Source organism: Schistocerca cancellata, chromosome 4 (assembly GCF_023864275.1).
Source record: "Schistocerca cancellata isolate TAMUIC-IGC-003103 chromosome 4, iqSchCanc2.1, whole genome shotgun sequence".
NCBI classification, from domain to species: domain Eukaryota; kingdom Metazoa; phylum Arthropoda; class Insecta; order Orthoptera; family Acrididae; genus Schistocerca; species Schistocerca cancellata.
Window position 1 is genome coordinate 276,397,102 of NC_064629.1, and position 23,188 is coordinate 276,420,289.

A 23,188-nucleotide genomic window follows, 5' to 3' on the forward strand; every position below is an offset into this window, starting at 1 on the left:
GCAATGCTACAGATCAGCATGTCACTGCAAGTAAAACCAGAAAAATTGGTTTCTGTATAGTTTCAGAGTTGGCAAATTTCAGAAAATAAGGAACTTGGGACCTGCTTTGTAGGCCTGTATGAATGTCACCACCACAATCTAAACATAGTATATATTGATGAATCAAAGTGGGGAACTGTTTTGGCCATTCGGATGATTTTCAGGATCTAAATTTGAAATGAATTTACCGTATATAGTGCAGAGCTTCATACAGCCTTGTAGGTGCTGAACCATATGTGACGTGACCATCAAAAAGTAAAGTTTGTATCTGCCCTGCATTCCTCAGCACCTTTCAAGTCCTTTGGCAAATTTGCCAAACCAATACAGTTGTTAAGATTATAGAAGACTGTCTTTCTATTAAAAAAGCAACAAAGGATGTGTCAATCTTTCCAGGACCAGAAAAATTTGGGTAAATATATGAGCTGACTGAAAACTTGAGATTTGCAGTCTCATACAGTGTGGAACATTATGCAGTTCTCCTCCTATGCCCTTTTTTGTAGCCCATAACTACCAGGGTGTGGAACATTTAAAAAAAAAAAAATTTTCAGTTTGTATTACAGGCCACCTTTTTAGGCCGGAGATTAGTATATTACCACTTGCTGCCAGATTCATTGTTATCTAGTGATCAGCAATCCCCAAGTGCTTCCTACTTTCTTTTCTATTCCATTAATACACAAAGCAAAGAAAAAAACTGACTGATTGTATGTATTGGTAAAAACCTTTGTCCCTGTTTGGTTCCCTGTATGAGATACTCTATACAGACAGCAAGGTTTGTCCTATATTCTTTGAACACTGGTTGTCAAAATTTACTTAACAGGGTTTTGCAGAAATATAACCTTCATTAAAAAAAATCAATCATCTGTTATGAGCATGTGTTCCAGGTTTGTATGGATTTATAATGGTTGTCGCAATGCTAGCAATATATCTATGAATTCCTTGACGTCAGTTGTGATGCCTACTGATAATGATTATTAATACTGTGGCAGTATTCCAGAATAGACTGCACTGTTCTCTCATAAATTGTTCCCTTTAAACAGGTGTCTTTTTCATCATGAATGTATAAGCCAGATATTTAGCCATTCAGGTTATATAGTCAGTGAAAGTAACCATATCTACTAATGTGCACTGAAAAACATGTATTCCATGTCCAGAGAGAACTGCTGTCTGTGAGGCACTTACGGCATTATTTGGTAATAAAGAGAACTATCTATTGCCATTAGAATGTGTTTGGACTACAATTACAGTCTCATATGCACAACTTGCCATCGATCGTTCAGTTTCATGAAGGCATCTAATCATATGCATTTGTCAGCAAGATCAGCATTTATACAGCTACAACTAGTTTCGAGAATATGAAGACTAGTTAACAGTATTAGCCAGGTCTTTAAGTGCCATATCACCATTGAAGAGCTCTACTTCTGCAAGTAGCAAAACACAAAATTTGCAAGAGGGACAGGAAACTGCCTGGGAAGTGTGAAACATAAATAGAGGCATATTTGTAGCACTCAAATTCAGTTTTGGATCATACAAAAATTTTTAAACAAAGATTCATTGTACAACTTAATTATGTCATGTACAGTTTATTCTCAGTATTGGTGAAGGACATGATATTTTCATTGTAATCATTTCTCAAAGTATACTTCATGACTTATTACTTTTATGAATAACTACACAGAAACATATATACGCACGCACACACACACACACACACACACACACACACACACACACACACACACCATCTTACAGTCCTGATACTGTGCCTTCATAGCTGTTTTTTCTTCTTCCAAGAAAAAACTTTCACGCAAATTACTTTTTGTTCAAGACAGTAATCTGGAATCACATGTCCTAACAAGTTCCTTCAGCAGCAACAAGAGATGAGCCTGCGCAGTCACTGCTAAGTTACTTACCTCCGATGATCATTTGTAGGGGATACTGCATTGTTCTCAGGTCCGTAGCAATTAGGTGATGTCTTGCAGTTTGTCAAGTTGTAAATTTTGTATCATAGTCACAAATTCTTCTTTGCCTGTAAAATTAGTAATCAAGGGAATAGATTACACAAGATTTTATTTTTTTCTTGCCTCTTTAGATCACAATGCGTATTGTCTATAGGTGTAGTTTCATGTTCTTTAAAGCTGCACGCAATGGAACTGTGCATTGAGTCCCATTCCATCCAAGTATGATGTTTCTCTGGCTAATTGATACCAGTGTACCAGTTGCCAATCTTAGTTGAGTGTTTTCTATCACATTCTGTTCTGATGCATGCAGCTGTCAGAATACAAAATGACTTTGACCAGATTTTCCTTAATTGTTATGGATAGGTTGTCCAGATAAACGAGCAAAACTTGTTGCAACCAATTCACCATGAGTCCTACTGAATGAGAAGCCAATAGCATCATGGCTGTTATAGGACTGTACATTGTAAAATTATGAACAGCCAGTTATGTTTCATAATTAAGTGCACTTGTTTATATATATGTACCTAATTTCATGGCTAAGAGTCCACGGTGCACACCGTGAAGAGCTTCCACTGGGCAGCTTTATTGTGTACATCTTTCTTGCAGCCTTTCCTACTCTTCCATTCTGTTTGCTGCTTACGAATGTCTTCGCTCTAGCTCTCTGGTCTCTAACTGCAGCACAATTTGCACTGATCTCTCTTTTGAGAAATAAACTGAAGTTAATCTCTTTGAAAATCAAGTTTAATTTTTAGAAGAGGAACAGTCTGTTGGTTGCACTTTTCTTTGGAGTCTGTAAACCTGTAGTTTGGATTGTATAACAGGCTTAAGATAAGGTCTACAGGAGAATTTTCTGCACTAATGCTATGGCAATTTTGGAAAGTTCTCCAGAAATACTTTCAGGAACTATTTCGCATAATTTTTCTTCATTTGTTCTTTTAGAACATGACATTTCTGAGTCGTGGCTCATCCCATTTGAGGAATTATACATCCAAAAAGTGTTTGTATTCTTTAATCTTGACAGGATTGAGAAACATCTTTTTGTATACTTTGTTTTCCCATCTCATACCTCAGAGTGGTAAAAGCCTTTACATTTTCTCCTTGGTTCATCAGTGATCTTCTCACGACCTTTGGTTTAAATAATGCCCACAGGACAGGTAACATAAATCTTCCCCAGCTTTCAGAAAGTGACAGATACTGCCTGCCTATCTTCAGCAGAAAATTCATGACACTTTCTTTGCATAGATTTATGACACGTTTGAAGAACACATTGGTCCTTATTTTCTTGGTCCTGTTGGAGAGGAACTAGTAATTTTGCCTTTTTGACTTCTTTGTATCCAGTTTATGTCTGTCCATGTATTCTCAAAATTTTGTTGCCATTGGAGGTTTGTGTAGGTGTGACATGGCCATAAAGTGCTTGGTATTCAGTTACAGTGTCCTTACTGCCATCACTTTCCAATTTTGTTCCAGCATAAGTTACTGTCATCTCTAGTGGCAACTATGACTGCAGAATTATTTCGGGCCTTCTTGGGTACAACCAGTGAAATCTCTTGATGAAAAACATTTAGTAGCTATTTAGAGAAGATTGAAGATGAAGATGAATATGAAGTTTATGTACACTGATCAGCCAAAACATTATGACCACCTACCTAATAGCTGGTACGTCCACCTTTTATCATGCCCTCTGTGGGTCCTGGGGTAAGAATAGGCCCGAGGTATTCCTGCATGTCATAAGAGGCGACTAAAAGGAGTCTCACATGTTTTGGCCTTTATGTGATGGTCCTCTTTAGGGTTTGACTTCCATTCTTCAAAATTTTTCCAGAGAGCGAGCCAATTGGGGAAGGGCGCCTTACATAGTGCACCATGGCCCTCGTGCCTAGAGATCTGTAACCTGCTTTCTCATCGTCGCATTACAGTCCCGGTCATTCTCCATCTCTTGGGCGAGGACACCTTCCTGTGTGCGTTTTCCACCATGCACTATGCAGTGTCGCTTTCTGCACCGATGGTGACCATGGATTTGTTTGCACCCGATATCCAGCACACTAGCCAGTCCATTGTGGTGGGGCCACCATGTGCCCTGTTGGTTGTAAGCCCCCTGACAACACAGAGATCACTCTGCCGATGCCTGCGCTGTTAACTCCCCATGTATGTCAAGGAGTAGATGCCTGTCACCCTGGTCATCGGGAATCCTGGCAATGGTCATCCTGCCAGGTGACCTTTGCTGTGGCTGGGTGGCACCCGTGGGGAGGGCCCCTGGTCAGAGTGGGTGGCATCAGTGAGAATGACGTGCGATGAAGCATGCCACGTCATCACTTGTTGGTGATAAAACATCAGCAGTCTCTAAGCATTCTAAGTCTCAGTACAATGCAAGGAAGTACGACCCTAAATCATTCCCATCCCTGGCCACACCATGGGAATCTTTGTTTCAGTGAAGCCACAGTTTTTTGTAGAGCATTTAGAGGACAAGTTTGGGGAGGTGGAGGGCTTGTCCAAAATGCGCTCAGGGTCAGTCTTGATAAAAACAGTTTCCCCTGCGCAGTCCTGGGCTTTACTCACATGTAACAAGTAGAGGGACATTTCTGTTACCATCACGCCACATAAGAGCTTAAATATGGTCTAGGATATTATATTCCACAGGGAAATTCTTTTACAGACTGACGATAAGCTGCATGCCAATTTAGAGCAGCAAGGTGTTCATTTCGTGCAGTGCGTCCATCGGGGTCCGAGGGATAATCAGGTTGCCACTGGTGCCTTCATCTTGGCCTTTGAAGGTGACACCTTACCCGAGAAGGTCAAGGTGATGGTCTACTGCTGTGATGTCAAGCCATATATCTCTCCCCCAATGCGGTGCTGGAAGTTCGGCCATATGCCTTCACGCTGTACTTCCAGCGTCACATGTCGAGATTGTGGACGTCCATCACATCCCAATACTCCGTGTGCCCCCACCTCCCATCTGTGTCAACTGCGGACAGCATCATTCACCTTGCTCGCTAGGCTGCAGACTTTTACAGAAAGAGAGGAAAATCATGGAATACAAGACTCTGGACTGACTGACCTACACCGAGGCTAATAGAAAATATGAGCACCTACATCCTGTGGCTATGACCGCCCCATATGCCGCCGCTACAAGAACAGTTGTAACGCCATCAGTTTTTCGCATTCCGGCCAGAGGGCTACACCTGCCCTCTTGGTGAGGGGCAATTCCCCCCGCCCCCTCCCCGTTGCCCCTGCACCACCTACCTCGGGAGCACTACCCCCCCCCCCCCCCCACCATCAGGGACACTAGTCCCCACTTCCCAGCTGGAGAAGCGTAAGTCTTCTGCGGCTCCTCTCACCAGGAAGGGATCCCATGGGTCACTCCCTTCCCAGGTTTCTGCTAGTGCGAAAGATGACGCCCACCAGTGACTGAAGTGCCCAAAAGAAGCTGATCGTTGGGCTTCACAATCCTCCTCAGTGAAGCCCTCCCAGCGAGAGAAACCCAAGGAGCAGCGAGAAAAGTCCAAAAAGAAGAAGATCCCTAAGACCAAGGAAATTGCAATGGCACCCACACCACCACTACCTACAAGTTCTGTGTTTGAGGATGAGGTGGAGATTCTGGCGTCCGCTAAGGACCTAAATCTCGCTGGGCTCTCAGACACAAGGGATGTCAATCACACAGGTACTCATCTGGTGGCAGCAGGTGACCCTGAGGAGTAGACTGCCTCATTGAGTGTTTCATGCCTTCCCAGTCTCACGGTGTCGTCCTCCAGTGGAATTGCGGCGGTTTTCCCACCACCTGGCTGAGCTATGGCAACTGTTAAGCTTTACACCTGCTCTCTGCATTGCCCTCCAGGAAACCTGGTTCCCGGCAATGTGGACCCCTGCCCTCCGTGGCTATTAAAGATATTACAGGAACCATAGTGACTATAATCTAGTGTTAGGTGGAGTTTGCGTTTATGTCCTAAACTCAATCTGTAGTGCAACTGTGCCCCTTCAAACCCCTGTTGGAGCTGCAGCTGGCAGAATGACGACGACACATGAAATAACTGTCTGCAATATATATCTTCCTCCAGATGGTGCAGTACCCCTGAATGTATTAGCTGCACTGATTGATCAACTCCCTAAACCTTTCCTGCTTTTGGGAGATTTTAACATTCATAACCCCTTGTGGGGTGGCACTGTGCTTACTGGCCAAGGCAGAGTTGTCAAAACTTTACTGTCTCAGTTCGACCTCTGCCTTGTAAATACTGGGGCTGCCATACATTTCAGAATGGCTCTGGTAGCTACTCAGCCATTGATTTATCCATTTGCAGCCCAGGACTTCTCCCATCTATCCACTGGAGAGCACATGACAACCTGTGTGGTAGTGATCACTTCCCCATCTTCCTGTCACTGCCCCGGTGTCAGGCCCACAAATGCTTGCTCAGATGGGCTTTAAACAAGGCAGACTGGGGAACTATGACCTCTGAGGTCACCGTTGACTCTCCCTGACATGGTAACATTGATGCGATGGCTGAGCAGGTGATTACAACAATTGTTAATGCAGTGGAAAACACGATCCCTCGCTCTGTAGGGTGCCCCCGGTGAAAGGCAGTCCCTTGGTGGTCGCCAGAAGTCACTGAGACAATTAAGGAGTGTCGGCAAGCTCTACAGCGTCATAAACGGCACTCTTCCCTGGAGCACCTCATAGCCTTTAAGCAGCTCCGTGCCCGCGTTTCCAGCTTATCAAAAGACAGAACTAGGAGTGTTGGGAGAGATATGTCTTGACCATCAGATGCCATACGTCACCTTCCCAAGACTGGACAAAGATCAGACGTCTTTTTGGGTACCAGACCCCCAAAAGGTGTCCCTGGCATTAACATCAGTGGTGTGTTGTCTACCAATGCAAATGCGATTGCTGAGCACTTTGCTTGAGCTTCTGCATCGCAGAACTACCCCCCAGCCTTTCACAGCCTCAAACAGCGGGTGGAAGGGAAAGTTCTCTCGTTCGCTACACGCCCCATTTACAGAGTGGGAGCTCCTCAGTGCCCATGCACATTGTTCTGACATGGCTCCTGGGCCAGATTGGATCCATGGTCAGATGATTAAACATCTCTCGTCTGACTACAAGCGACATTTCCTCATCATCTTCAACTGCATCTGGTACGATGGCGTCTTTCCATCACAGTGGTGAGACAGCACCCTCATTCCGGTGCTTAAACCCGGTAAAAACCTGCTTGATGTGGATAGCTATCGGCCCATCAGCCTCACCAACGTTCTTTTTAAGCTGCTGGAACATACGGTGTGTCAGCAGTTGGGTTGGATCCTGGAGTCATGTGGCCTACTGGCTCCATGTCAGGGCAGCTTCCGCCAGGGTCGCTCTACCACTGATAATCTTGTGTCCCTCGAGTCTGCCATCTGAACAGCCTTTTCCAGATGCCAGCACCTGGCTGACATCTTTTTTGATTTATGAAAAGTGTATTGCACCACCTGGCGACATCATATTCTTGCCACATTATACGTGTGGGGTCTCCGAGGCCTGCTTCCGATTTTTATCCAAAATTTCCTGTCACTTTTATACTTTCCATGTCCAAGTTGGTGCCTCCCATAGTTCACCCCATATCCAGGAGAATGGATTCCCGCAGGGGTCTGTATTGAGTGTATCTCTATTTTTAGTGGCCATTAATGGTCTAGCAGCAGCTGTAGGGCCGTCTGTCTCACAGCCTCTGTATGCAGACGACTTCTGCATTTCTTACTGCTCCACCAGTACTGGTGTTACTGAGCGGTGCCTACAGGGAGCCATCCACAAGGCACAGTCATGGGTTGTAGCCCACGGTTTCCAGTTTTCGACTGCAAAGTCATGTGTTATGCACTTCTGCCAGCGTTGTACTGTTCATCCTAAACCAGAACTTTACTTTAATGATGATCCACTCACTGTAGTGGAGACATATCGATTTTCGACGCCCAATTGACTTGGCTTCTTCACCTCCATCTGCTTAAGTGGAATTGCTGGCAGCACCTCAATGTCCTCCACTGCCTGAGCAACACCAACTGGTGTGCAGATTGCTCTACGCTGCTGCAGCTCTACAGAGCCCTTGTTCAATCCTACCTTGACTATGGGAGTCTGGTTTATGGTTTGACGGCACCCTCAGCATTGCGTTTATTCGACCCAGTGCACCACTGCAGCGTTCACCTAGCGACAGAAGCTTTTAGGATAAGTCCGGTGACCAGCGTCCTGGTGGAGGCCAGACTCCGTCCATTGTAGGTTAGGAATGCACAATTGCTCTCCAGTTATGTTGCACACGTTCGTAGTTCTCCTGCACATCCAAGTTACCATCTCCTTTTTCCGCCCATGGCGGTTCATCTCCCGCATCAGCGGCCCAGGTCAGCGCTTACAATTGCAGTTCATGTGCGATCTCTTCTTTCCGAACTGGATTTTTGCCTTTACCACCTATACTTGAGGTTCATTCACAAACACCTCCATGGTGTACATCTAGGCCGCGGTTTCGCCTGGACCTTTCACGTGGCCCTAAGCACTCAGTTAACCCTGCGACTCTCTGCTGTCTCTTCCTCTCGATTCTCGACATGTACCAAGACCATGAAGTGGTTTACACCAATGGCTCGATGGCTGATGGTCATGTTGGCTTTGCCTATGTTCATAGAGGACATATAAAACAGCACTCCTTACCACATGGCTGCAGTGTTTTCACTGCAGTGCTGGCAGCCATATCTCGTGCTCTTGAGCACATCTGCTCATGCGCAGGCGAGTCATTTCTCCTGTGTACTGACTCCTTGAGCAGCCTGCAAGCTATTTGACCAGTGCTACCCTCGTCATCCTTTGGTAGTGACCATCCAGGAGTCCATATATGCCCTGGAACATTCCAGTCATTCAGCGGCGTTTGTCTGGACCCCAGGTCACATCGGAATCTCAGGCAATGAACTTGCTGACAGGCTAGCGAAACAGGCTGTGCAGAAACAGCTTATGGAGATCGGCTTCTCTGCAACTGACCTGCATTCAGTAGTACGCCGCAAGGTTTTGCATCTTTGGGAGATGGAATGGCATAACCTCAGTACAAACAATAAACTGCGTGCCATTAAGGAGACTACGAATGTGTGGAAGACCTCCACACGGGCCTCTCACCGGGATTCTGTGGTTCTCTGTCGGCTGCGCATTGGCCATACTTGGGTGTCACACAGCTACCTCCTGCACTGTGATGACCCACCTCAGTGTCAGTGCAGCACGCAGCCGACAGTGGCCCATATCTTGGTAAGCTGTCCTTTTTTGACTGCTCTGCGATGGACTCCTCAGTTACCGAACTTATTGGCATTAATTTTAGCTGACAACACCTCATTGGCTAATTTAGTTTTACATTTTATAGATGACGGTGGGTTTTATCATTGTATACAAGTTTTGGCACACGTCTGTTGTTCCTTTGTGTTCTCCACTCTAATGCTTTTAGGCTGAATGTTTTAATGTGTCGCAGAGTGGCTGGCTTTTCCTTTCTATTCTCGTGGTCAGCCAGCCACAGTCATGTGCCCTCTTGTTTTTATCCCGTCCACCTGTTTCTTGCTTCTCTCTGTGGTTTTTTTTTCCATAGTAGTGTCGGTTGTCCTTCTGGCGTTCTTCTGGTTCTTCCTTTCTCCTGTTATTGTGCTGTACGTCTCCTTTCTCTTCTTCTTTCCCTTGTCTAATTATTTTACGGGGACCAAGGGACCGATGACCCCGCAGTTTGGTTCCTCCCCCCCCCCCCCCACCTCTAAACCAGTCAACCTACCTACCTACTACCTACCTACCTACCTACCTACCTACCTACCTACCTACCTACCTTTTGCATGGGTTACAGCAGTGACACATTGTGGCATGGAAGCAGTGAGGCCTTGGTAGGTCAGTAGAAGGAGTTCGCACCACATCTGCGCACACACACGTCACCTAATTCTCATAAATTCGAGTGAAAGGACGATGAGCTCTGCCACCAAGTTCTATTGCATCCCAGATGTGTTTGATTGGGTTCAGATCTGGCGAGTTGCGAGAACAGCCCCATCAGCACATCAGTTGGAATTTGTGACTATGTTCCTCGAACCACTCTCATCACACTCCTGGCCTTGGGACATGGCACATTACCTCACTAAAAATGCCACTGCCATCGGGAAACATGATGTCACAAAGTGGTGTATGTGATCTGCAACAACTCCTTGGCCATCGTGATGCCTTGCGTGAGCTCGACTGGACCCATGGATGCGTATGTGAATGTTCGGCAGAGCATGGAGATACCGCCTGGTTGTCTGCCTCCCGCAGTACAAGTATCAAGGAGCTGTTACCTCGGAAGACAATGGATCACACTTTCCCATTGACATGATGAAGAAAGTATTGGGATTCATCACTGCATGTGCAGACTCACTTGTACTCTGTCCAGCATAAGTCTGATGTTAGTTCTGCCAGAGTTCTCCATCTGTCCTGTTTTAGCAGTCTGCCCAGCCTACGACGTCCAACATTTGTAATGAGGGGTGGCCGCCCAACCCCACGACTTCTGGACATGGTTTTACCTTGGTTTCACTACATGATGAAGCACTCACCACAGCTGTGCAACAATTTATCTATCTGTAGAAAGATCGTTTTTATTTCTCGTTTTGTAAGCTGTCCATTTTCATGAACTGAAGCCATGACTACTTTTTAACATGGAGAAATAATGAACAGTAATAAAATCCTGTGGCTGTGCATGTTTTGGCATCTATGCAGTATTGTTGTCATAACCTCTGTGATCCATTTATGCTGTATGTTATTATTTTGCAGTTAAATGGGATTACTTTTTTTTCCATATCTGACTTATGCAGTATTGCTTCAGCATAATTTTCTTTGTAAAGAACTAAAAGTTTGTCATCTTTGCAGTTACAGCAGTTGTGCTCAAAGTCAAGGATACCAGTTGACCAAAAACTGGTAAATTGACAAAATGTCAATTATGTGGTATTGTTTCTGGAACAGTGATATTTTAGACATAAGCTTCATGATTTTTAATAGTCTGGCACTTCCTGTGTTTCTCAAAAAGGAAGAGGCAGCACAATATCCCATGTAGGCCATGGACTCCCAACTTTGGGCTGTTTGGTTGCACACTTCAATCTGTACTGCATCTACAGCAATATTTGCAGTCTGCAAGTACTATACTGGTTGTAAATATTTGTGTAAGTGTGAATGCCTCTAAATTGACTGTTGTAGTCATGACTTGAGGTGTATGTTTCATGACTATTTTTGGAATATGGGCTCTCAAAATATTGGAAGTAACACTCATCTACATGCACAACACTGTTCTTGTAGCATTTTCCAGTGGAATTTGCCAAATGTTTCTGTGGAACACTTGGACTAACTAAGAACCACAAGTTTTTTTAAATCTTCTCTCTCTCTCTCTCTCTCTCTCTCTCTCTCTCTCTCTCTCTCTCTCTCTCTCCCTGCCCCCTCCCCCCCCCTCTCCCTGTTGATCCTCCAGCAGCATTAATCCAATTCAGTAAGGATCCCAAGCCAAGGACTAATGCTTTGCTTGGATGTGGTTTTTGTGACAGTCACCTTAATGGATGAAGTATACTTCGCCAGGATTCTTTCATGGGATAGCTCCTTGATTTCTGCATTCTCACAGGTTGATTTGTGTGGACATTCCACCATAAATTACTCTGGTCAGATGGTCGTAGATAATTTGTGATTGTGACTGGTTACTGGTTTTGCAGTCAAATGATATTTAAGTATGTTGTGTCTGCAGTTGTAGGAGGTGGCTAGTTGGTAGACTTTTTATACTAGAAACACAAAGATTTATAGTTCCATGGTAAAATTTATACTTTTTTGTTTAAAATTTTACAGGTAGCTGAGCTGGTAACAGCAGTAATTGAAAGTACTTATCTTTCTCAGTTAAATTGACATTTGTTCATCTGACTGAGTAGTATCCTTGAGTCACTGACTTTTTGCAACTTGTATACTGATGGTTGTGGTGCAGGTATGGATTCCCTGTCTCGCTGAGGCATTGATGGCAGTTTTCCAACATTCATCATGTCTTATCCCCCTGGTTCTCTGCATGCACTGACTTTTAAATGATGTGGATGAATACCATTAGTTACATCGAGGTTGTGGTCATTTGCAGCAACTTTTGTTTGCATGTGATGCACATTTAGATTTGCAGGGAGTGATGGAAATCGTGGAGGGAGTGAAGTGGGCACGGGTGACTGGTCTGGAGTTTCTGTACTCGACTGACTTCGGAATGGTGCAATGAAAGTGTCGTGTGCAATTGGCATAAACATTGCCGATCCTTCAGAGTCAGTTCATCTACATACACCATTAGATTATATTCATTTTTGTTGAAGGTCAACCGCCAGTCTCAGCAAAGTCATCTGCAAGTCGTCTTGCACTTTATAATAACTTGATCTCCCAGTAGTTAAATGCAGTGTCTGCGAACAGTGTGTGAGACGGTGATTTTATCTGCCAAGCACACCTCCTTGAGCTACACTGGATCCTAATTTCATTTCTAGCAGTTTATCACTGTTAAGAACGGTCTGCCAAGTTCTGTTTCCAGGATGTCTTCAATTCAGTCCATACCCAGTCTGAGATTTGTAAGCAGTTGCTTTGCTTAGTAGGTGACACTGCGGAGCTGTAGCAAAGTCTTTACTGAAATTCAGACTTTCTGCTGGAACCTTGGATTCACCAGATACAGTCATATGGATCTCATTGTACAGAGCAAGGCATGCTTCACACAACAACTGCTTGCAGAATCTGTGTTGATTCCTACAGAGGAGTTCTTTGGTCTCAGAAAATGTTGTAGCACAAAATGTCTTCCATTACACTATATCAAAGTAATGTCATTTGTTACATTAACAAAGATAGAAAGTTAATATGAGAATGTAATTTTTCATTGTGATGTTCTTAGATAAGGGTTTCTTACTGCATAAGATTTATTTGTATACTCAACCTTTCAGTAATTTCCTCTTGGTTATACAATCAAATCTGATGTGCCAAGGAAACAGAAATATTTATTTAATTGCAGGAAGGTTTTTGTATATTTAGTTTCCAATCTCCAAGATTGGAATTTCGAAATATAAGGCCGACTTCATTGCATGCTGCTTTTAATAGTTTCCACAGTGAAATTCTGTCTTCAAATCTGACAGAAAATCCAAAGAGAGTTTGGCTGTGTGTTACAACACCAGTGGCAAGACACAATCAATACCTTCGCTGTGTAATAGTGGTGATAGTGTTGCTGATAGCAGTTCAACCAAAGCGGAGCTTTCCGAAATTCCTTCACCAAAGATGACGAAGTAAATATTCCAGAATGAGTAGCTTAGAAGTAGATATCTTCAGTGTAGCAAAGCACTTTAAATCAGTTAATAAAGGCAGATCTTCTGCTAAAGATGGTATACCAATTATGTTCATTTCATAGTGTACTGATATAAAAGCCCCATACTTAGCAATCACTTACAACTGCTTGCTCGATAAAAGATTCGTGTCTGAGGACTGGGGAATAGTACGGGTCACAGCAGTATCCAAGAAAGGAAGTAGAAGTAATTTGTTAAATAATACTCTCATATTGCTGACACCAATTTGAAGTAGAATTTTGTAACATATACTGTGTTCAAACCTTATGAATTACTGTGAAGAAAACGATTTATTGACAAATAGTCAACACAGATTCAGAAAACGTTGTTCAGTTTGTAGTAACTGATAGAAAGTCAGTGAGTAAAATAATAAAACAGTCTGAAATTCCCCAAGGAAGTATTTTAGGCTGTTTGCCATTCCTTATCAATATAAACTATTTAGAAGACAATCTGAGCAGCCCTCTTAGATTGCTTGCAGATGATGCTGTCTTTGACCATCTAGTAAAGTCATGAAAATATCAAAACCAACTGCAAAATGATTTAGACAAGATACCCATATGATGCGAAAAGAGACAGTTGTCTCTAAATAATGAAAAGAGTGAGGTCAAATCCGGATGACTACCAAAAGAAATCTATTTAATTTCATTTACACAGTAAATCACAAAAATCTAAAGGCTGTCAATTCAACTAAAAACTAAGGTAGTACAGTTTCGAACAACTTAAATTGGAATGATCCCATAGAAAAAAATTGCAAAAAGGCGAACCAAAGACTGAGATTTATTGGCAGAACTCTTAGAAGATGCAACAGATTTACTAAAGAAACTGCTTACACTATGCTTGTCTGTCCTCTTCTGGAGTATTTTCATGTGGTATGGAATCTGTACTGGATAGGTTTGACGTAAAACATCAAAAAAGTTCAGAGATAGGCAACTCGTTTTGTATTTTCATGAAATAGGGAGAGAGTGTCACAGATGTGGCAACAGAGTTGGAACAGCAATCATTAAAACGAGCTTTTTGTTATTGTGAGGTCTTTTCACAAAATTTCAAACTACAGCTTTCTGCTCTGAATATGAAAATATTTTGTTGCACCCATCCTACATAGGGAGTAATGATAATCATAATAAAATCAAAGAAATCCAAGCTTGCATGGAAAGATTGAGGTGTTCATTTTTCCCATGCGCATTTCAAGAGGGGAACAGTAGATAGTCTGAAGGTGATTCAAAGAACCATCTTCCAGACACTTAAGTGTGAATTCCAGAGTAGTCATGTAGATGTGTATGTAGTTTGTGGTCACTGAATCCCATTTGTACATTAGCTGAATAACAATTTTTTGGCTTAATTTTTGTCATAAGATCTAACATGTTCCCTCAAAAGTAATTTCACACCAACTGCCTATGGTAGTGGGAAGAAATTTTGTACAGTACTACACATATCTTTGTCCCTCTAAACCCATGCATCCTCATTCTGTAGTGGAAAAATTTAAATTCTGTTCCTTACTGTGGCATAAAATGAGAATTTACAAATGATACTTTCCATACTTTCTCTTAAACATTCCACCATTTCAATAATTTATCCAAGTTTAAATTAAACAAGTAGTTTACTGTTACCAGTCACTGTTTATTTACCTCCACGATACGTTTCAAAGGTTTAAGCCTCCATCATCAGGTGGATTTACATTTGTTAGTATGGTGTGTGTGTGCGGGGGGGGGGGGGGGGGGGAGATTACAATTTTTTGGAGGAACTTGTGGCCCTGTCTAGTGGAGAAACAAAACACTATTTTAGAACATGGTTTTGGGTTTCTTTTGACAAAAACTAAACATGTATCTAACAGTAAAAATAAAATAAGTAAAATAGAGTACCTATAGTGGTCACAGGTTCCTTTCACTACCGTAATACATCACATGTATAGTGTCGTATTTTGTAAACAAATATGGCGTCTGGAAGCTATTAGGTTTAAGGATCGTCTAGCACAAGAGAAAACATTATCACAAATTACAAAGAATATACGTTGTAACAACATTGCTACAGAAGAAATTTTTTAAAGGATTTTGGAGATGTTTATTTTGAGGTGTCAAATGCATGCATTGGAATAAATATTTCAGGTGGTATATAAATCCAATTTTGACAAGTTAATATAGCTTAAACTTTATACTCGTTCATACAATCAGGTGGCACATTACAAACTTTAAGTACAGTAATTATGTTGGCTACAGTGGTAAAATTATACACAAATAACAATTTTGGTTGGGAAATCACAGTTAGGCTGGAAGCAGAAGGAGTGGAAGAGAAAGAGAAAGTGAGAGGAAGGGAGATGGTGGAAGGAGTGATAGTATGAGAGCAAACTTTACGAAGCAGGTGGTCTTAAGATTACAACTGTTACATGTAATAACTGCCTAAAGGTTGGGGTAATACATTGGTTAATGCATTAAAATATGCTGATGGGTGTACAATTTGTGCCAGCAGTTGACATACATATAATTTCAACCTAACAGGGGATAAAAGCTGTTGTAAATGAGGTCAGTCATACTTGTGTTGTTAACTTCGCGTTTTGTTTCATGCAAATGGGTGGCTGTTGCTGATGTGTGGTATTTTGTATTTTTTAGTGCTGCCATGTGTTCTTTGAATCTAATCTCAAATGATCTGCCTGTCTGGCCTATGTAGAAGCAGTCAAGGTCCAAAGATTCAATTTTGTACACACCTGTGTGATGAAGTGGGGTAACTTCTGTCCAATCTTGTTGTCTGTAGTAAAGGATATGCTTATGCCTTTTCATTTGAAGACATTGGCAATCTGATATGAAATGTTACCTAAAAAGGGGATAGTATGGAAGATGATGATTTCTTTTTGTTACTTGTGACTTGATTGCTTTGCCACTATTGAGTGTTTTAGGGTGTCTACTATGGAGCTGTTATAACCATTTGCCATGGCTGTTTGTTTTGTGATTTCAATTTCTAGTTCACATTTGTCTTCAGAGAGTGGTAGTTGGATAGCTCTATTGCTCATGACAGGAAACTGGCAATTTTGTGGGCTGTGGGGTGACGAGAGAGTTGTGGATTGTAGTATGCGTTGTGGTAGGCTTCCAATAAATTTCAAACTGATGTCTGTTATTCTTTATTCTAATGGTAAAGTCTAAAAATTTATACTGTCATCTGCTTGGTGTTCAACTGTGAATTTTACGTTTTCATGGGAGTTGTTGAATAATTGGTTCAACTCATTGATGTCATGTTTTGTGCCTTTGATTAAAATGATGGTATCATCTGCATATCTGTGGTAGTAGATGATATTTTTGAGGAGGTGGTGACTGGAATTCAGGATTTTGTCTTCTATATCACTTATAAATATTTCAGCTAAAAATCCAGAAATGTTTGAGCCCAGTGCCAGACCATCTGTTTGTTTGTAGATTTTAGTGTTAAATTTTAAGTAATTGTGTGAAAGTGTGAATTCAAGCAAGTCCATTAGTTCAGTAATGTGAGTTGAAGGGATTTTTTTGTGCTTTTGTAGGTAGGCATTGATTATTTGTTGTGTGGCATCTATTGGCACAGAGGAAAAAAGGTTTTGTATGTCAAATGAAGCAAGTGTGACTCCATCAGGTACTTCTACGTTTTTGACATGTTATGTAAATTCTGCTGTGTTTTTAAGTGTTCTCTCATTATTGAATGTATATGCTTTTTTGAGAATTTTGAAGAGCATTTTGTTGAGTTTAATGTTGGGCTGTTTCCACAGTTCACTGTAGGCCTGATGGGGGGTCCCATTTTTGGGTATCTTAGGTTGTGATCTAAGGCAAGGTGCTTGTGGACTAATTGTTACAATGTTTCTTGCTTCTTGGGTGGTGTGTAGGAAATTGGTGTTTAAAATGTGTTTAATCTCTTTTTGTATTCGAGCTGTTGGATCTTTATGTATTTCTGTTATGTTGTTGGTTTGGAAGAGGTCTAAAGTTTTTTCTATGCATGTAGCTCTGTTCATTACAACAGTTGTATTACTCTTGTCAGCTGGTACAATTATTGTATTATGCATGTTTGATTTAGTCTTAGTAGTATGTGTAAAGGCCTCTTCTCTTTTCTTGTATGCTGGGAATGGTTTTACAATTTCCTTCTCAATAATTCTGTTAATTTTGTGACAGGCTGCTATTCTGTCATTTTGCTTCTTAAAGCCAATGGTTGAAATCTGTGGGACACTAGTGATGAGCTTCTCTTGGTTCTTTTGGTCCAGTGGAGCTGTAATGTTGTGTTTTAAACTGCTGCTGAGTAGTGCCTCTTCATCTGCAGTGAATATTATATTGGTGTTGTTGAGGAAAGGTGTGTAGAATGTGTGTTTCCTTTGGCTGTTTTGGTTCAGTTTGGGAGGTGACTTGTTTTATAAGGTCAACTAGTTTATTCTTCTGTGTGGCTTTTGTTTTCTGTATGGTGAACTTGGTGTACTTTCTGACTTTTACAGTTATGGAATCGTACTCTAGTCTATGAAGCAACACACCCAACTGTAATTCTGCAATATAAACTTCTTTCAGATCGTTTTTCACCCAGAGTTTCCATGTGTTTTCCAATGTTTTCATTTCAGTTGTTGTGTTTGTTTTGATGGCAGTCTTCACATAATTTGGAATCATGTTGTTTTCGAGACAATTTTTTGTTGAAATTAATATGCTTTGTTGTCATTGCGAGCTTCTCCCCTCCCCCTCCCCCCCTCTCCCAATTTTGGTGCTTATTTCCAGTCGGGTTGTTTTGTAATTGTTCTCTGTTTATCTCATTAGAAATTACTGAGCTTTTTTGGCAATGAATATGCTATCACCATTGTGTTCAATCTACTCTTTCTAATTCTATACATAGCTTTTAAGACTTTTTGCCCTTTATTTTAGGTTTCAGTTAATTTTCCAATCAAACCATTCTAGATACACTGAGGTGATAAAAGTCATGGGACATCTCCCAATATTGTGTTGGAGCTCATTTTGCCCAGCATAGTGCAGCAACTTGATGTGGCATGGACTCAACAAGTCGCTGGAAGTTCTGTGCAGAAATATTAAGCCATGCTGCCTTTATAGCTGTCCATAATTGCGAAAGTGTTACCAGTGCGTGATGATGTGCACAAACTGACCTCTTGCTTATGTCCCATAAATGTTTGATGGGATTTGTGTGAGGCAATGTGAATGGACAAATCATTCACTCAAATTCTCCAGAATAGTCTTCAAACAAGTCTCTAACCATAGTGGCTCGGGATGGTCATCCATAAAAATTCCATTTATTGGTAACATGAAGTCCATGAATGGGTGCTTATATGAGCACATATTAACACACTTGGGCAGCACAGACACATGGCATGCAAATGCAGAATTTTCGAAGTACCATCTATTAGTTCAATGAGCAATAAGTTTCCAGAACAAAGTTTGGAAGATAGGAGATGAGGTACTGGTGGAATTAAAGCCGTGAGGATGGGTCGTGAGTCGTGCTTGGGTAGCTCAAATGGTAGAGCACTTGCCCGCAAAAGGCAAAGGTCCCGAGTTCGAGTCTTGGTCTGGCACACAGTCTTAATCTGCCAGGAAGTTTCAGCAATAAGTTGTACATTATAGAGCCATGAGTGCATCATCTGTACTTTTTATGGAGGGGAATGTACATCCTTTTAAGTCACAAAAGAAAATTTAAACATAATATTAGTTAACTACAGAATGTGAATGTCCCAGAATTAGTCTCACTTATTAATGTAACAAATACTGAGGTGAAAAAAGTCATGGAATAGAGATTTGCACATATACAGATGGCAGTAGTACCGTGTACACAAGGTATAGAAGGGCAATGCATTGGTGGATCTGTCATTTGTACTCAGGTGACTCATGTGAAAGGTTTTTGGTGTGAATATGACCACAAGATGGGAATTATAAGACTTTGAATGTGGACGCATGGGACGTTCAGTTTTGGAAATTGTTATACAATTCAATATTCCAAGATCCACAATGTCAAGAGTGTGCCGAGAATACCAAATTTCACCATTACCTCCACCCTGGGCGACACTGGCTGAGGGCCTTCACTTAATGACCAAGAGCAGCGGTATCTGCATAGAGTGGTCAGTAGCAACAGACAAGTAACACCATGTGAAAGAGATGCAGAAATCAATGTTGGATGTATGACGAATGTACCCATTAGAACAGTGCAGTGAAATTTGGCATTGATGTGGTATGGTAGCAGACAACCACTGGGAGTGCCTTTGCTTACAACACATCACCTGCAGCACCTCTTCCGGGCCCATGTTCCGGGCTCATGACCATATTGGTAGGACCCCAGACAACTGGAAAACCATGGCCTGGTCAGATGAGTCCCAATTTCAGTTGATAAGAACTGATGGTAGGGTTTGATTGTGGCACACACCCATGAAGTTTAGAAGATAGGAGATATGAGGTACTGGCAGAACTGAAGCTGTGAGGAGGTGTTTTGACTCGTAGTCGGTAGAGCACTTTCTCCTGAAAGGCAAAAGTCTCGAGTTTGAGTCCGGTCCAGCACACAGTTTTAATATGCCAGGAAGTTTGAATATGTGTCAACAGCAATAGGAAATTAAGCTAGCAGTCATTTACTTCCATTCAGAAACACTCAATAAAGTGACTAAACTGCTGTCACAAAATAAGTACAGAGGTTGCTAACTCATAACATGGCACCCTTATTGTACATCACTAAGTAGGCTGTGCATCATTCCGTGTCCCCCCAACTTTTAGCTGTTCATACTAATAAGTGATTGAAGAAATGTGTAACTGATGGATACGTCTTTGTGGATCGTGAATGCAAGTTACTGTTTTCTAAAAGAATTAGTTGCTCGTGATGGGAGGGCTGTTGCAGATTAAAATACATGGTTTTATGATACATTTTTGCTATTTCAACTAGACTGCTACTAATAAATCACAGTCAGGTGATATTAACTGCAGCCTTTACCCTCATCTGGATGGCCAACTTACACATCATCTTATACAGGGCCTGTTAATCTTAGGCACCCAGTGAATCTTTGTTTACTGGGCATCAGTTGTAATAATACTCTACAGATACAGAAGGAAGAAAAATTAGAGTTCAACATTCTGTTGGTGATGTCATAAGACATGGAGCTCAGGATCAGATTGGTGAAGGATAGGAGGGAAACCACCCGTCCACTTTTCAAAGAAGCCAATCAGCCTTAATCAGATTAGAAAAATTGCTGAAAAAATCTGGATGAATAGACAAAGAACTGAATCACCATTCCCTTATGCGAGCCCAGTGTCATACCACAGTGACACATTGCTCATACCTAATGATAGTCGTAATACTACTGATTTTGTCTCGAAAGAATATGACTTAGCATTCTTGAAATGTTTCCCATAGCTAGGGGGCGGGAATGGACACAGCATAAACATACAAGACAACTACTTTACATTAGACTTGTTTAATTGTTGTATTCAGTTTAGCATTTGAAGCTGTCGGTTGAAGCTAAAGGTGGGATACAATTACACATGCAAGTGAATGTGTTATTAGAAGAGAAGGTATGTTCAGCTGCACAGCACAGTGTCAAACAAAAATAAACATGTCAGTGCAAGATATACAGTAATGTTTGCTTCATGTTGTTAGTATTTTCCACTCAAAATAAAAACTGACAGATCTGATCTGTTTCTCATTGATTAATACAGTGTCATACCAACTGTGTAAATTATTGAATCTCTTTATTTTCTTTCTTTTGTGTGTAGTGTCAGCATAACCACTGTAAAATTCTTGAATCCTTGATAATATAACTGGACTCTCAAATATGTGCTACTTGTCTTGTCTCGATGGGAATTTTTATGAATTAATTTTATGTGCTCCTCCAGAGCTAAAAGTTTATAACTGCTGTCGGCATTTATTCTCACAGTATTCATTCAGTTTGTCTATGTTTGGTGCCGTATCACGTGCCTAGTTTGTCATGTACCTCATTTGCTGCTAATAAATGGGATTTTAAGTACAATAATTTACCAATTCTTAATCTTGCAGTGCCATTTATTAAGTCAGTTGATACTAAGACTTCTACTGAAAGTTTTATAATACAGCCCCAGAAATTTAGAGACTAACCCACACAACTCTGTATTGAATACATTTCTAAAATGAACTGTAGAAAGACCAAGTTACAGATTTATTGGACCACATAATGAAAAATTTGATATAAATTACAGTTTTAATGTCAGGGGCAGAAGCATTCTTTCAGAAACTGATGACCGAACACTGTTTTATTGAAAGAACAGCAGAAACAGCATGTCATACACTGCTAAGATACTGTCTCAGAAAAACCATTTGAGGTTCATTGCTGGCAGTATAGTTGGAAAACTAAGTGCTTATAGAAAGGTGAGTGAGCTACTGAAAATGTGTCTCAACATGAGAGTACAGCTGAACGCCTGACATTTGTGTAGCCCAGATACCTGCCATTAATGTTGATGAAAGTACTTGAAGATGATAAAGAATTAAATGTGGTATAAATAGCTGCAAAGACCTTATTGGGTGTGTGCCAACATACAACTACTAGAGTTAATAAGCAGTTTTGTAGTGTTAAGTGGATGAATTGAAACAGATACAATTAGGTTTTGTGTTAATCAGAGTGAGACTGACATCACACAAAATTTATTTGTGTAACATGGGTCCCAAAATTAGTTTCAAAATTCATTTAACATATATCTAACAATTTTTACTGCCTTTAGCATAAGAGATTTCTCCTTGATGAAACTTCCTCAAATCTGACTTTTTCTCCAATCATCCCTCTCCTCCCGCCAGTTGCAGTCATCACCCCCTTCATGCCCAGTACATATTTCTATGCACTGTAGGTGAGTGCCTGATTTTAGTATGAAGGGTAGTAGTATTTGAGAGGAAGTCCTTTGCAGCTGTAATTTCAAGCATCACCATCAACAAAATTGAAATTTGTGTGTTCTTTTGTAGAGGGGAGTGCGGATGGACTACGGAATATCAAAGCGTAAGCTTCTTGATGTTTTTCATAGACTGTGTGTTCCTCTGCCACAGAGGCAATACAAGCTTTCTCGAAGAGGAAAGGAATTAACAAAAATGCGTGAAAAGCAAGAACAGGAAAAGGCAAAGCAAAGGTATCGGGCAACTTTATCTCTTTGCTTAACGTTTTTAAACTGTTATAGCTTGTTCTTCAAGCTATTCCTAAAATAAAGCAAAAATATTTACTTGTTTGTGAGATGTGTAGCTCATTATCTGTACATTTGACACAATTTAAGGATTTCTAATTTCTTGGTATCATGTTAAGTTACTGAGTAGAAACATTGCTTTCTTGTATGTCACTCATTTACAAGTACGAGGTCTGGGATCGTGATTTGGATACTGAACAGCTTGGTTACCGGATTAGTCTGAGGTTAAGTTGATTTTTGCAGTCTCATGTTTCATTAAGCACTTTGAAAAAGCAGCTATCCGAGTCATATTTACTTAATGCTGAAATATTTTAAATACTCTTAACAACTGTATTTTGTAAGTACTGTACAGATGTTTTCAATGTATTTTCTTTTCCAATACAGCACGTCTGTTACAAACAATAGTCCATCATCATCATCAGCATCATCCTTGTCATTATCGTCGTCATCATCAACAATGCCATATTCAAATCGTCAGAAACAGCACTCTGACCATACAGGAAAGGATCGTTTAAAACCACCTCCAGATCTTACTCAGAGTAAAAAGATCAAGTTGAACACCAGCACCTCCACATCTGGAAGCAGTAAAGCAAGTAATGGAGGTGATAATTTCCTTGACAAAATAATCATTAAAAGTAAATCAACTGACAAGAAAGCTGATGATGTAAAAGTAGAGAAGAGCCAAAATGAAGAACAAAATGCAAAGAAGGATGTTTTTTCAGAACCTACTAAAGCAAAAAAGATAACACTGAAGAGACCTGTTATTGAAATGGAAGAGGTAAGTTA

At 41.1% G+C, this 23,188-nt stretch overlaps 1 protein-coding gene across 1 annotated transcript in view; it reads left to right on the forward strand.

The window, feature by feature from the left end:
* LOC126185070 (corepressor interacting with RBPJ 1-like) overlaps positions 1-23,188 on the forward strand; it is a 54,495-nt gene that overhangs the window by 11,918 nt on the left and 19,389 nt on the right. Inside the window, exons 2-3 of the mRNA XM_049927835.1 lie at positions 22,191-22,351; positions 22,787-23,180. Of these exons, the coding sequence (XP_049783792.1) occupies positions 22,191-22,351; positions 22,787-23,180 (555 nt within the window). The remainder of the gene's footprint in view (positions 1-22,190; positions 22,352-22,786; positions 23,181-23,188) is intronic.